Source organism: Tyto alba, unplaced genomic scaffold, assembly GCF_018691265.1.
Source record: "Tyto alba isolate M040663 unplaced genomic scaffold, T.alba_DEE_v4.0 Super-Scaffold_13, whole genome shotgun sequence".
NCBI classification, from domain to species: domain Eukaryota; kingdom Metazoa; phylum Chordata; class Aves; order Strigiformes; family Tytonidae; genus Tyto; species Tyto alba.
The window spans coordinates 17,758,586-17,774,405 of NW_024881275.1; the positions used below are offsets into that span (position 1 = coordinate 17,758,586).

Consider the following 15,820-nt stretch of genomic DNA (forward strand, 5'->3'; position numbering starts at 1 on the left):
TACTGAGTTTTAGGAAATTTGATGAATACGTATGCAACAGGGTGATATAAGCTTTGGCTATTAGTAATGTACGGTGGACATGTTAGGTGGAATAGTTCCCTCACATCCCCAGCCTAATCAAGTAATGCCTTGCTTGTTCATGCTAAAACTGGCGTTAAGGAGTTTTCATTCCTGATTTCAGTAATACTTTAATTAACTTACTATGTTTATGAACATTTAAAAACTGCAACTGATATTCTAAGAAATGGAAACACAGGTAAAATAAAATAATTTATTCACATAATTTACATACAGAATATGACTACTTTTCAAAGAAAAGCTTGTATGTGATGATACAGGGCAGCAGACAAGTCCAAGCACAGCAGTCTTACACCACATCTTTGTAAAAATTTTAAACTAACAGGCATTGAGATTTCACTGATCTATTCTTACATCCTTCACCATTATAAAACTTTCATACACAAAACACCAGCAAGTTGTCTTATGTCTATTAAAATTAAATTTGTCCTTAAAAAAAAAAAAATCCTCTAACAAAGTGCACGACATACTGCAGGGGAAAAAAAGTGTAGCCCTAATTAACAAGGTAGATAAGGCACCTTAAATTTTAGTATTGAAATAGATGGGGTTTTTAATCTTGTAATATGAATACAGGCTAAAATGTACACAAGTAAATGTAGAATGGTTATCACCTCAGAAAGTACTTAGGGCAATTATTTTATAGCTACTCCGCACAAATCTATTTTTAGGCTCTATCAGTGCAAGTGATTTAAACATGCCACATGTATCAGGAACTAAACACTTGCATATATAAAATATTATCTACAAGATATACAATACATGGAGCTTTCTGTATAATCTACTTCATAGTGTTTACATTAAGACAATATTTAAATAAACATTTCAAGTTAAATGAATTAGGCAAAACACAGATACCGTCTGAACTGAAACTGGGGTTGGGGGTGGGTATTTTTGTTTTTTTGGGGGGAGGAAGGGGTTGGACAGTATGCTTTCAAGTAAATTACTTCACAGTGGGACTCATCCCTTTTCCATCACCTCAAGGTACTGCTGCTAGCAACACTTGATTGACAGAGGCCTGCTAAGGTAGCAGTTTGCAGTAATGGTAGCTTTTCTAGGCATTTTCCTCACTGACAAAATTTTAAAGGCGCCTTCAGAAGCCTTGCCAATAACTTCTGAAAGGCAAACAGTCACAAATTTCATCAAGTATTTAAAAATTCTAGATACTTATATTAAAATATATGCCAGTAAATTATTATCCAGGCCAAAGCTGAAGCCAGGTTTCTTGAGAGTATAACAATACCATTTAAACATCACTTACATAATAAATAATTAGTTTTGCAAAAGTACCTGATGTTAAGAAGAGAAAAATTTAGACTACTTAAATCTACGCACTCATTTTTGTATAAGAAGGAGTTTCAGAATAAATATTGAATCTTTCAGTGACCACCTGATTTTGAGACTGCATGAACCTTGTTACCTCAAGACAATCTTCTTGACATGGTAAGTAAAAAAATTACACTAAAATCTAAAGCTACACAAACATTTTATAGCAAGTTACAGTACAGGCAGACATGCAACATGAAGAAAGCCATTCAAATCCAACTGCTTCAAAGTAGCAAATCATCAAAGCAACCACATTGCATAGTCATGGTTTAAATCCAATCTCTTTGTGCTACTTTGCGCAAGTGAAACCAAGGAAGGCAGCAGACAGGCAAATAGCTACAGGTAAACCCATGGAAAAGTAGTATCTATCCCCTTGTTTCAAATTTAGCAGGAAACTAGCATTTATAACGATACTGTGAAATCAGTCAAGAAAACCCTCTAAGACTTAATTTGAAGTTTTAGAAGGCAGGCATTCTTTATTGCAGCGCTGCAGCACTGGACGCAACACAGACTTGTGTCTCAAAAGCGTGCACACCAAACATCTCATCCAGCAAGGTTCATATTAACCTGTTACATACATATGCCTTCTGTTTCCTGGAACTCACTATAGTATCTGCATACGAATTACGCATGCACTTGCAGTCCTCAAGGGTCGTCTTCAGAGGTCCTTGGTGGTCTTCAGGGGCATCCTAGGCATGCACAGTATGCCTTTGCTTCTTCTTACTCCATAATCTCCAGTTTCTGACCACAAGTTCCTTTATTTCCTTTGTTAAGCCTATTTGTACACCTTGCCGTCTTAAAGCAATGTCTATAATATCTTAGTTTGATGAGACAATGCCTGTAATATTCTGGTGTGCTGAGACAATGCCTGTAATATTTTGGTGTCCTTAGGCAATCATAAAACCGTCTCTAAATTCTTAAGTTTACAGTTTTTACTTTGGTACAATGTATCAACTCCCCCTTTTTCTTGAGACTTTGGAGTTACAGGTCCAATGCCTCAATATCGATATTTGATTTTCTAACAGAGTTGACCACAGAAGTTACAACATTGAATCATAAGGCAAGCTAGAATACAAACTTTTGCAATTGCTATAACAAACAGATGTTTTAACTAGGCCCTACTGGGGAGGAGGTTAAGTTTATGCCATATTTTTTCAAAACCCCACGAAGTATCATTTTTCAAGGTTTCTTGTAACATCTTTCCCAATTGTAACTTAAGGGTATAGTTCATTCTCTCTACATTTTCACTGGACTGTGGTCGGTAGGGAGTGTACAAGTCCCAATCGATCCCCAATGCCTCCTTCAAGCAATCAATGAGGTGAGAACCTCTGTCTGAAGACATTCCCAAAGGTACCCCATATCTTGGAATTAATGTCTTTAGCAGTATTTTCGCAACTTACTGAGCCTCGGTGTGACAGGGAAAAGCTTCTGGCCATCCACAGAAGATACTGACCAAAACCAAAATACATTGTTAACCTTCCTTCCTAGGTAATTCAGTGAAATCGATTTGCCAATAGTCCCCTGGGGAATTTCCTCCCTTTGTTACCCCAAACGTTAATTTCTTACCAGTATTAGGATTATTCTTCTGACAAATTTCACATCTCTTTGTGGCAGATTTTATTATCTCAGTCATAGCCCTACTGAGCACTGTCTTTTGTAAATGTTTTAGTAACTTCTCAGCTCCCCAATGTATCTTTTGATGTTCTTTTCTAACTATTTCTCTCACTACAGATGGAGGGGTAATTACTTTTCCTGTTAGTGTCACCCACCACCCTTGTTCCTGCTCTGCTGCCTGCAAACTCCTCAATAATTTGTTATCCTTTTTGTCATACTTTGGTGGCACCTCAGGTAAGTTTAACTGTTTCTCTGGTATTACTGCCAGGATACCTGTTTCTGCAGCCTCTTTAGCAGCCTTATCAGCCAACTGATTACCAATTTCAGGGGGGCTTTTTCCCATTTTATGTGCCTTGCAATGCATCAATGCTACCTCAGTCAGCTTCTGGATACTTTCCAGCAACTCTTGGATTTGAACAGCATGTTTAATTTCAGACCCTTGAGCTGATAACAACCCTCTTTCTTTTCAAATGACTTCATGTGCATGTACTGCTCCAAAGGCATATTTAGTCTGTCCATATGGTAATTCTTTTTCCTTTGCTCAAGTCCAAAGTTCTTGTAAGAGCTATTAATTCAGCCTTCTGGGCTGATACTTTCAAAGACATTGCCTATGACTCTGTTACCTTGTTGATGGTTGTTACAGCATACCCCAACTTCAGTGTCAGGTTCCAGACAAAACTGCTACCGTCTTTATACAGTTCCCAATCCAGGTCCTACAGCAGGTATCCTTAAAGTCCGAATAACTGGAATAGGTTTCTTCATCCGTCTGCAAACAATCCTTTTTCTAGACAGCTCTCAGGGTTAGCAACAGTTAAAAAAAATAGCCGGATTAACGACAGATGTGGCTTTGAGAAGCATGTCATCTTGTTCTAGTAATGGTATTTAAGCATGTGACTTGGGGACAGCCAGTGCCCTCCCTTCTGTTATAATACTGTGACTACCATGTGGGGTACATGCACAGTTAATTTCTGTCTCAGTGTTAACTTCCGAGCTTCTTGGATTAACAATACGGTAGCCACCACTGCTTTGAGACACCCAGGCCATCTCTGGCTGATGTTGTCCAGTTGCTTGGAAAAGTACACCACTGCTCACCTCTGATTCTCCAGTGCTTGGGCCAACACTCCCAAAGCAACATTCTGTCTTTAGTGAGTAAAAAGTTCAAATGGTTTATTAAGGTCAGGCAGTTCTAGAGCTGGCACTCTCATCAATGCTTGTTTCCATCTTCTGAACGCAGTCCAACTATCGTCTGTCCAGTCTACCCAGCCTATTTCAAAAAGTTTTAGCAGTTTGTATAAGGGTTTCACCCTTACTCCATAGTTAGCAATCCATAATTGGCACCATCCCACCATACCCAGAAAGGCATGGAGTTCCTTGACAGCCTGTGGTTCCAGGATTTGACAGATATCTTCTTTTCACTCCACCCCTAATTGCAGTTGGCCCTGCAAAATCTCATATCCCAGGTAGATTATGGTTCTTTTAGCAATTTGGACCTTTTCTTGGGATATATGATACCCACTTAGGCTCAAAATCTTCAATAAACTTATGGTCAGGGAAATGCAGTCGTGCCTGTTTTCCACAACAATCAGGATGTCATCCACATACTGCAAAACTGACTGTCCCTGTGGGGCTTTCCTTTCTCCAGGCGTCCAATTATTTTGCTAGTCAATTCCCAAAAATGGTGGGGCTATTCTTAAATCCCTGTGGCAGGACTGTCCAAGTACACTGTGTTTTCCTCCTGGTAACCGAATCTTTCCACTCAAAAGCAGAAAGCTCTTGACTTTTAGAGTCTAGGGGTATGCAGAAAAAGGCATCCTTACGATCTACAACAGTAAACCATTCCTGTTTCCCAGTTAATGTTGTTAGCAGAGTATAAGGGTTATCTACCACTGGGTGAATACCTGTCACTATTTGATGAATAGCCCTCAAATCCTGAAGTAATCAATAATCCTTCCCATTTGCCTCTTTGATCAGAAGGATAGGTGTATTATATTCTGACTTGCATTCTATCAATAAGTTCTATTTGAGAAAATTCTGAATTATTGGAGCTAATCCTTGTCTAGCTTCCAATTTTAGAGGATGATGCTTAATTCTTACCAGCTTAGTTCCTGGCTTGAGATTGACTTTACCGGTTCATATTCCTAGCTCTTCCTGGAACTTCTCCAGCCCACACCATAGGAATTATGGCATCATCCACTTCCTGGGGTATTGTCATTTCCTTGGGGATCTATTCCTGAAACATCAAACCTGAGGCCTCTAAATATTTTGACTTGGGGATCAAGGTTTCTATTTCCCCATCCTTGAATTTATTCTCCGTTTCTAGTTTCTCAAGAAAGTCTCTAGGAAGCAAAGGTTTGGGTGAATTTGGCAAGTACAAAAATTGATGTGTCACCCATTGTTTTCCAAACTTTAGTTTTAAGGATTTAAAGAATGGTTGTGTCTCCCGAGCCCCTGCCGCACCAAAAATACGGACATTATTTGTACTCAGTTCTCCCTCCAATGTGTTTAAAGCTGAGTAAGTAGCCCCCAGTATCTACTAGAAATTCAATTTCCCCATCTCCCAGCCTAGCTTTAACCAGAGGTTCTGCTGGGAAATTCACCTCTGGTCCCCTTCAGTGTTCTTCGACTGCTAGTAAGGGTCTGGCCAGGGGGCCTCATTTCCAAAAGGGACAGTCGTGCCTCCAGTGTCCCTCCTTTTTGCAATGAGAGCATTGATTGTTTCCCAACCACATTTCAGTGTCTCTATAATGTGGAGGTCTTCCTCCTCTCCTAGTTCTTTCCTGATTTTCTATTAATGCAATTATTTTCCATTCATGCAACTATTTTCCTCCAACACTGATATCAGTCTATTGTTAGTCCTCTCCTTCTGACACTCTCTGTTCCTGTATTCCATCTATGCCACATCCAATAGTTTACCTAAATCCCTAGCATCATTTCCCTGTAATTTTTATAACTTCTGTCTTATATCATCAGAGGATTGCCTGATAAACAAAGGTGCCAATTGGTTTTTACCTTCCTCAGATTCAGGATCAATAGCTGTATACTTGTGGGCAGTCTCTTTCAGTTTGTTCAGGAAATCAGGAGGAGACTCCTTTCGATCTTGTTTGATTACATATAATTCAACCAATTAGGGACCTTAGCCTTAGCTATAGCATTTCGAATACTCAACAGAATCCATTTTTGATATTGTGTTAAGAGCTGTTTTGATCCACCCACATCGGATCCCAGTTCGGATCTACAGAAGGAAAGTTAAGTTGATGCAACCTGCGCTTCTATCTGCATTCTAGCCATTTTACAAATCATGTTCCTTTCTGTGCTATCAAACAGCACCTGTATTATTGCCTCAATATCCTTCCAATCAGGGTCTTGAGTTTTAATCATCATTTCAAAAGCACAAGCTGCTCTCTCCGGGTCATCCCTATAATTCCTGACTGCCAGTTTTCAATTATTAAGATCTGTAATTGAGAACGGGACCTTTATGGTCACTGGTCTTTCATCTCCCACAGCCTGGCATAGGGGAGCCTGTATAACTTCCCCTTGTCTACCTCTAGGATGTCCTGCAATAGGACTAAAACCTTCCTCCCCTAATACTGGTTTCTCTCCCCAGTGATTATATTCCTCATTGTTAGTTCCACCTCCCAATTTAGCATTTTACCACCCCAAATGGCAACATCAAGTCAGTATTTTCCTCTGCACGTTCTATAGCCTTCAAACATTTCTGCCTTATACTACAAGGAGAAGAACATCTTTTCAAGGTTTTACCTCTATCTTTTTCAAGTGCTAATGTAAGTGGATCACTAGGAGCAAGATTAATACCACATTTCCTCTGCCACGCTGGGTGCTTCCTCAAAGTGAAAAATATATCTGCATATAACACTTCATTTAATTTTCCTTTTCTTCTTAAAAACAACATTAATTGTAACAATGTATTATAGTCCAGAGTTCCATTTACAGCCCATTTTTCCCCTTCATCGATTACAATATTTCATCAGATTATACCTAGTTGCAACTCCCCTTGGGGGTCCCCCGATTTGTTTCCAATGACTTAGGATGCATCCTAAGGAGGGTTTCCCCAACATTCCCCTTTTTGAAGGTACAGTACCCATATCACAATTTATAAACACAACCGAACCCCAATAAACTTAGAAATGACAAATGACCAAACTAAACCCAGTATCAATCTTGAACTCAAACACAGGTACCTTTAACGTCAGGACATCTCCTGGCATCTCACCAAGCGATAAACACAACCGGCGCCTCGAACCCCAAGTCTGGACACACAGTCATCACTTAACATGCTGGACCCCTGTATCAATTACTTGATACGCAAGACTTCTGCACATCTCACTTAAGTGATTATGACCAAAACCAGTGGGGTCGTGAACCCCAGGTAAAGAATGCCTTATACATTAAATTCCAGAGGGAACTTACTTCCATCCCAAAGTGGTCCAGGGATCTGAGGGTCTTCCCAAGAATCACTCGGTGCTGGTGTGAAGGTCCAGAGATCCCACGGAACTACGGGAGGCAAGTCTCACCTGCATTGCCAAAATGATACCGTGAAATCGGTCAAGAAAACCCTCTAAGACTTAATTTGAAGTTTTAGAAGGCAGGCATTCTTTATTGCAGCGCTGCAGCACTGGATGCAACACAGACTTGTGTCTCAAAAGCGTGCACACCAAACATCTCATCCAGCAAGGTTCATATTAACCTGTTACATACATATGCCTTCTGTTTCCTGGAACTCACTATAGTATCTGCATACGAATTACGCATGCACTTGCAGTCCTCAAGGGTCGTCTTCAGAGGTCCTTGGTGGTCTTGGTGGGCATGCACAGTGTGCCCTTGCTGGTCTTCTTACTCCGGTTTCTGACCACAAGTTCCTTTATTTCCTTTGTTAAACCCATTTTTACACCTTGCTGTCTTAAAGCAATGTCTATAATATCTTAATTTGCTGAGACAATGTCTGTAATATTCTGGTGTGCTTAGGCAATCATAAAACTGTCTCTAAATTCTTAAGTTTACAGTTTTTACTTTGGTACAATGTATCAATACTAGGAAACATTAACCTCTTTTTCCCACTTTAATAAGACAGTTGCAAAGATTAACATTGTGAAGCATCTTTTAGTAAACTGTTTTTATGTTTTTTCTCAATATATTTTTAAGGAACTAAGCCCATTTGGCTTTTCAGGTTAGGATCTTTTAACTTATGTAATTAAAAACTCTTAAAAAAATATGTAATTTGAGGATGCTAATAAAAATACCTGTAATACTGAACATATCTATGTATTTACTACACTACTTCTAGTATTTGCATACAGATCTACAGAGATTACCCTATACATAAGAAGTTAATTCCTCCTTCTAACATACTAAAATAGCATACTTCACAAAAAGAAGTAAAGAAATTGTATAGCCAGTACCACAAGCTTTAGCGTTAAAGTTCAAAGGAACACTTGTCACAAGATGAAGCATTTTTTCATTGCACTTTTCTGCAATATAGTCATGCACCCATTATCAGCGTCTAAACAAGTGAAATTAAGCCAGCAGCTGCTGGTCTGGTCCAATGACATCAATGTAGTGGTTTAGATTATTTCCACATTTTAAAATATCCAGGTCGCTTCAGAAGGAATCTGTTCCATCTTTACGGAATTTATTAACAACAGCTTGGATGGCAATAAGTGTGGCATAATGAACATCAGAACAAATCAGAACTTTCTAAAAATACTCTTTTGTTGTTGCATTATACTCTCAGATTCTAGGTTTTTATAAAGCCAATTTGCTATTCTGCATCATCCACTTCCGTAAAGATGTCACTGAAAAAATACTCAGAGATTCTGGTTGGCTCTTCTTCCTTCTGTTGTTCTTTAGCACAAAGAGGTGACTTGCCAGATGGCTTGTTACTTGGAACCTAATAGAAGAAGAAAAGGCTGCTCTTAACAGTCTTAATCTGTTTGTGTGTGTGAATATGTATATGTGTGTATATACATATGCACTTAAGCTTCCAAATTACAGAGGAAGTTTAGACAAAAAAAATCAAGAGTTTAATGAAAATGGGAAAAGAGTAGATACATGTGCAGAGTGAAAAAAAAAAACACCTTAGTTCCCTTATGTTTCCTAGACATGCACAAGTCAGGGTTTATTCACTGCAGAAGATATGTCCCTCAAAACTTAAATGCTATATGCCTACCCACCCACTTCTGAAACAACTAATTCACTCTTCTTCACATCTCAAAAATGCATGGGCACTCAAATATAAGCACATACCCTAACTGCAGCATCAGCAGCTACATTCTCATACTCCACAGATGATGATGTGCTTGTAGAGGTAAGGGAATGAGATTCCCTATCATTGTTAGTGGATGGAGTGGGCTTTTTTAGACTTCGCTTTGGAGTCACAATCCGAGGTTTCTGGATCTTCCCTTTATTTCCTTTGGTATCTTCTGCAGACTCAGAACTACTTTTTTTGCAAATTAAAGATAAAAATCCCAATGGTTTTCGTCCACCCCTGTTCAAAACAGATACAGGCAGGATGTCATAGGATTGCTCCATAAAAGGAAGATGTAAATAGTACTACAGGAGTCCAGTTCATTACACAGGAAACAAACACACACCTCTGAGATCTATGAAAATTCTAAGAAAAACAAACAAACAAAAAGTCATTCTGAGATAGGCTTTCGTATAACTGCATATTCCGACACGAGTTTTTCAAAGAGTTATAGAGACTCTTGACAATATCCAACCCTGAGAACAGGAACCCACTATTTGCTACTAAGCCAGAGCCTGTAACAAGCTACCATATCTTCAGAAAGAGATTCCAAGGTGGAATGGAGACATACTCCTAAAGAACGAACTGAAAAAGAGCATCTTTCATATAATCAATGGAAAAAAGAACCCACTTCCCAACAATGGGGCCACAGCAGACTATCTTAAAGACCAGAAAGAAGACTCTCTGCTGCAGGGTTTCAGTCTGTTAACATCATCATACCTAGTACCAGAGAACTTACAGAAGTCACAGTGATGAGGGAGGTACATAGAGTATTGAGTTTTCATGCTGTTAAGAGTTTACAACTTAGAAACTAAACTTTAAGACAAGGATTCTGATGTTAATACATAATTACCCAATTGCTGTGGATGACCCAGGTACAAAAAAGCAGTTTTGGTACCCATACAAGTATAATGAAAGAGTAAACGACAGGATCAGAAGAGACCAGTGGATCACCACAATAAAGATCAGTAAGTGCAAGAGCAATAGAAGCAGGAATTCAAACACTTAAACATTACAGAAAGGTATATTAAAAAAATCCACAGTCAAATGGGTAGATAAAAGGAATACCCTTTGAGCTGTCGAGAGTGAAACACCTTTGGGGAAATGATGCATCTTAAGTTAGTCCTAAAAATCTGGTGTGATGAGCGCTATACCAATAACAAATCTTACTGGCAGGACAAAAATCAAAACAAGTGGATGGGTGTATATATCACAACATTAGACTGAACTAAGGAAAAACAACAATTATCCTAAATCTGTGTCATAGCCAACAGATGTCTGCCTCACAAGAGGCATATGTCCGTGTCTAAATAGACATACCATGTAACAGTAATGTCCCTTGGTCAATCTGCTCATTTAATGAATAAAATAATTCAAATTTCAAAGCAGACAGTTTGATCCTTTCTAATTTGCTGAAAAGGATAGATACCGTAACTCTTAGCTATGTAGGTCACAGTGGTACTGCCCTTCTTGTAATAATAAGTGGAAAAAGGATATAAAACCCTCAATATGGAAACAGGGTCTTTTTCACAGAAAAGAATGACAAAACATTATTGCATAAATACCTGAGTAAAGGAGTTTTTGAAGATGATGCTAGGCTTCCAGTATGTTGCAACTGTCCAGATTCATGAACATCCCCCTGCTTTCCTTGTCCACTTATTTCTACTTTTCTGTTAGAGGTTAATCTAGACATCACTTCCTCTTCCTGTTTGGATGCTGAATTCTCAAGTGGTGTTTTCCCTAAGTTCTCCAAAGTCTCAAGCTGGCTTCTATCAGCCAGTGGTGACATAGACTCAGACACCAATGCAGAGGTAAGTACTTTTTCCTTTGCTGAAGCCTCTATGTTTTGAAAATTATTCCCTATAAAAGGAGTTGAGAAGCATTCAAGCACTTCAGTTACTTAACTTCAGCGATAACACAGCAGCACAAAAGACGTGTGTGATGTTAAAATGGCTTGCACTGTTACAAGAGAAAGGCTGAATTTTCTTTCAGTTTTTTTTTTTTTTATTTTATTTTTTGAAGTCACCACTAAGAACTGAAAGTTCACAATCTATTTTTAAAGTCTGTAAGATCCTACAGATGTTATGGGGAAAAGCAGATAGAAGTGTGATTTTACAGCACACACCCCCCTCAATCCTTTATAGAGCACCACAGAACTTAGTCAAGTCATCTAGCTGCTTAAGCTTCTGTAATTCCCCTTTAAAAATCTTTCAGTGACAAAAAGTATTTCTCCAAACCCTGTACAGGCTCAGATCACTAAGGATTGCATTGTCAGCAATTCTAATTTCCCTCTCATTCTTCAGAGGCAGATTAAGATTTCAAATAATTAAATTGTGCATATATTTTTTTAAAAGACAAATAAAAAATGAAAACAAATTATTCTGGCATAGTATGGTTAAAATACCAGTTAATACCTTTGGTTATTAGTGCTCTCCAACAGGTGGAAATATTTCCTTGAGAGAAGATATGTTTAGACCAAAAAGCCTCTCAAATTTCACAAGCAGACTAGCTACAGTGATGTTTTTAGAACCATTATTAAATTAACAGCCAGTTATGTAATCCAACACATCTAATTTATAACAGAAAAGATGGAATGGTGGTATTAGGATATTATCGAGAAAATTTGTTTCTACTTTCATGTTAGGTAGCCCCTCGGACAGGACTACTTGGCACAACAACCAGTATTAAACTGTGATGTATTAAGCATTTACATTCATTATACTTCTTTTTTCCAAGTTTAAGTTTACCTACCAGAAGCTATCATTGCACCATTTGTGGATTTAATCAAACAACCCTGTATTTAAAAAGAAAAAAAGAAGTTATTTCTCTATTTCTCTTAGTATAGAAGACACAATAAAAGTTCATAAAGTCACATCATGCATGTACAGTTCTTAGAACAGGACTGATACAGAAGACTACATCTTCAGTACAGTATAATTCATCACTTAACTCATTTCCTGAGCCGGCTTTTCAAGGTGTTCTTATGACAAATGACTCAACACAAGGATGTCAAGTTGAGAGATCAAAGAAGGAAGAGGATTTTTATCCAGTCCTTCCTAGAAAAGCCATCTGAATCATGTGGGGAATTATCGCCTGCTCCCTCATCCGGATACACTACACAGTCTTAGCCTACTCACAGAAACCTGTGGTAGTCACTGCCACAAGCTTGGTCATATTCTAAAGGCACGGAGGGAAGCTGGAAACATGCTGGCCAGTTTTTATTTGCAGCTTGTTCTTTTAAACTAATACTCACTATGTTAAAAAATGCTAGGAACATATCTAACAACTTCTTCATGTAACAGACACCATGATGAATTACAGCATTGTTCAGTGAACCTAGATAGTCTGCCAGTCATCCAGAGTTTCCCATCCTGCAATGTCATTGTCAGAAAGGGTGTGGTGAATGAACCACATAAACATGTTACCAGCTGGCCTATTAGGAAGCCTAACAAAAAAACCTGAGAGCCTACAGAGTCTCCAAAAAATTGATACAAAATCAACTACCTAAAAACTGTTGTAGAGTTCAAAATAAAAAGCCATCATGAGTGTTGATTTTCCTTTAAGTTGTACAGGCAGTATGTTTTTAAGCAAGTGACACTGTTAAGCAATGAACATAATTAAATGCTCTATTGCATGTTATGCATCTACACTGTGCATAAAGACTCACCAAGTTACGTTCTCACCTTATCAGTGGTTTCCAAGTTACCTTCCACGACAACAGTAGACAGAGTTTTCTTGGCAGGAGGAAAACAATTCTTTTCAAGTTCAGCAGCTGATCTTTTCTGACCTCTCTGCAAATTTGGAACAGGCTCTACTGATGCACTCTCTGGTTGTTTGGTTTCCATACTGCTGTTTAGAAATGCAGCAAATTCATCAGCTGCAGTTGTCGAGGATCCAGTGCTGTTTATATATAAAGTCATTACTATGACTGCACAAGCCAAAATTTACTTTGTATGACATTTCTGTATGGAAATTACACATGGATCTTTCTTACTTAATGTCAATATTAACTTCAAATGTACTATTTACTACTGAGAAACATTTTGTTGTGCTACCTTGGGTTAGAGAATCAAGTTATTCTAGTTATAACTGAATCTAGTTACTTTAGAAGCTGTTCTATTGAACTCCACTTGATATTTTCATAAAATATAAAAATGACAATCAATTAACTGCTCCAGAAAATCCTAAAATACAGTATTATTTATACGCACAGTTGAATCTTCATGCTCCCCTCCCCCAGTATAATCTCAAAAGACAGCAAGACTTTTAGACAAGCAGCAGAGGCTAGGGAACTAGGGTAAAGCAGTAAAGGAACAGTGAGACAGAAGACGTACCTTTACTATGCCTGCCAGCAATTCTGTCCATGATCAGTAGTTCCATAGGAGTTAGAATTCTTACATTGTGTAGCCAAAATTCACTCAAAGACTATCCTTTCATTAACTAAGGGAATGACATTAACATCTGATGTCACAGGGCAAGGTCTTCCATAATGATGTGGAATTACATCCCACCTCTAGTTATGATCTGAAGACTTATATTAATATGGTAATAGGGTTTTTTACAACTTTGCAACACTTTCTATTCTTCAGAATGTCTTTTTCCTTTGATGTTGGGCTTTTTCCTCCCAAACTGACCAGGAGATTTAGTTCAACTGTAATGCTGAAATAACAATTTTGTTGCATTGCTCTGAGGAGCAGTCCTTGTAAAAGAAACTCAAACCCTTTGTATTGCAGTACTGCAAACCAGCTATTATTCTGTTGAGTAATTTGTTTGCTTTTTCAGCAATTCTGCCTTCTGAACAGGGGACAAACTGGTGAGAATGATACCTGAATTTATGTCCACTGTTTATCATGTTCTCCAAAAGACCATCTACACTAAAAATCTGGAAGAGCAATTAATAAACAGTTACCTTACAAAACTGTTAAAGTACTGTAAAAATGAAACATGCTTAGGTTTTTCATTTCAATTACTTTTCATCCTAAGTATCCATGGTGGAATAGACTCAGGCTGGACAAATGACTTCTACTAAAAACAAGGACTTGCTTTAAAGAATAAATCAGTATTAAGACTGACACCAAAATCCCAACTAACTAAAACACTAACTTTAAACCACTTGATGAAATCTTTCTCAAGTCTGATTAGAGCCCTTTCCAGCTGCTTAATTCTCTGACCAGCCTGTCAAATTTTCTTTCTCTTGCATCTCTTCTTCTGAGTTTTAACCTGTAAACACCTTCAGGGAACAATCAAGGTTCACAAAAAGAGTTTCACTTTGCTCAAAAATAAAGCATTTACCTCTCCACTTCAGCCACTCTTGTTTCACTTGCATTTACTGGGCTGATGAGTATTGGAGCTGGTAGTAATGGTTCTGAAGTTTGTTCCAGCAAAGCAGATGCATCAAACTCTTTTGAATCAGATGGGATTTCCACCAATGTTAAAATGAATGTCTGTTCCTCCTCTGAACATCTATGATCATTGTTGACTGCTATAATTTTTTCAGGGAAATAAAGAAATAACAAAAACCTATTATTCAAGTTTGAAATTACACTGTTCTCTTCATGCCCTCCCTACCTTGAGTAATTAAATTTTAGGGACTCATTTCTCCATGGAAAAAGGCACTGGCGATATTCTTTAGGCAATACGCTTTCTTTATTCTTAGATGAGATACACATCATCACCCCTTGGAGCCTATCATCGCAATAGAGTCCTGATTACCATTCAGAGCAAAGAATATTAAAAAAGCCTAATAGGGATGGAACTTTTTGAATGTGTATTTCAGCACTAAAGAACAGTTTGCAGTTTGATTAAACTTGTGTAATGGTGGTCAAATGACCCTCTGTCTTTAACTGCAACTGTCAGGTATTAAGAGTTAGTTCTTTAAATGGCAGGAGTCTGCCATTTTGAGGGCAAACATCAGGGCTTTTCCCCTCATTGCCAACTTGCATAAGAGAACATGAGAAATATAGTCTTGAATTTAATAAATGAAAACTATAAGTAATTTAGTCAACAGTTGGGACTGTCACAGTTTACACCCAGCTGACAGCCAAACACCACCACTCGCTCACCCTCCCCCACCCCAGGGAATGGCGGAGAGAATTGAAGGGGTAAAGGTTAAGGAGACTTGTAAGTTGAGATTAAAATAATTTACTAATTGAAATGAAAAATTAATATTACTACTACTACTACTAATATACAAATAAGTGATCCCAAAAATGCAGTTCCAGAAGAGAGGCCCAGCTTCCCAGCCAAGCTTTACATACTGAACAGGTCATTACATGCTATAGAATAATTCATTGGCTAATTTGGGTCCAGTGCTCTGACCCTGATCTCTCCCAGATTCTTGTGCATCTGCACATTGGCAGGACATAGGAAGATGAAAGTCCTCGATTTCTTATAAACAACATTCTTCTCATACCAAATCCCATACTGAATCCAAAACACAGCACTATTTTAGCTACTAAGGAGGAAAATAAGCTCTATCCCAGCTGAAACCAGGACACAGACATTAACAGATAACTGCCAACTGCCATCCATTAGAATGAATTT

The 15,820-nt window shown here is 38.2% G+C and overlaps 1 protein-coding gene across 7 annotated transcripts in view; it reads right to left on the reverse strand.

Moving 5' to 3' along the window:
* Positions 1–257: 257 nt before the first annotated feature.
* The window catches only part of BDP1 (B double prime 1, subunit of RNA polymerase III transcription initiation factor IIIB), a 63,886-nt gene continuing 48,323 nt past the window's right edge, over positions 258–15,820 (reverse strand). For 5 of the 7 annotated variants that reach the window (XM_042787566.1, XM_042787564.1, XM_042787567.1 and 2 more), the window contains 6 exons: positions 14,570–14,759; positions 12,961–13,177; positions 12,029–12,071; positions 10,843–11,137; positions 9,277–9,517; positions 258–8,920 (listed from right to left, as the gene is read on the reverse strand). In XM_042787566.1, coding sequence (XP_042643500.1) covers positions 8,792–8,920; positions 9,277–9,517; positions 10,843–11,137; positions 12,029–12,071; positions 12,961–13,177; positions 14,570–14,759 — 1,115 coding nt within the window. In that variant the 3' untranslated portion in view covers positions 258–8,791. Of the gene's footprint in view, positions 8,921–9,276; positions 9,518–10,842; positions 11,138–12,028; positions 12,072–12,960; positions 13,178–14,569; positions 14,760–15,820 lie in introns of those variants that run through there. The other 2 variants (XM_042787565.1, XM_042787569.1) reach the window with 2 other exon arrangements.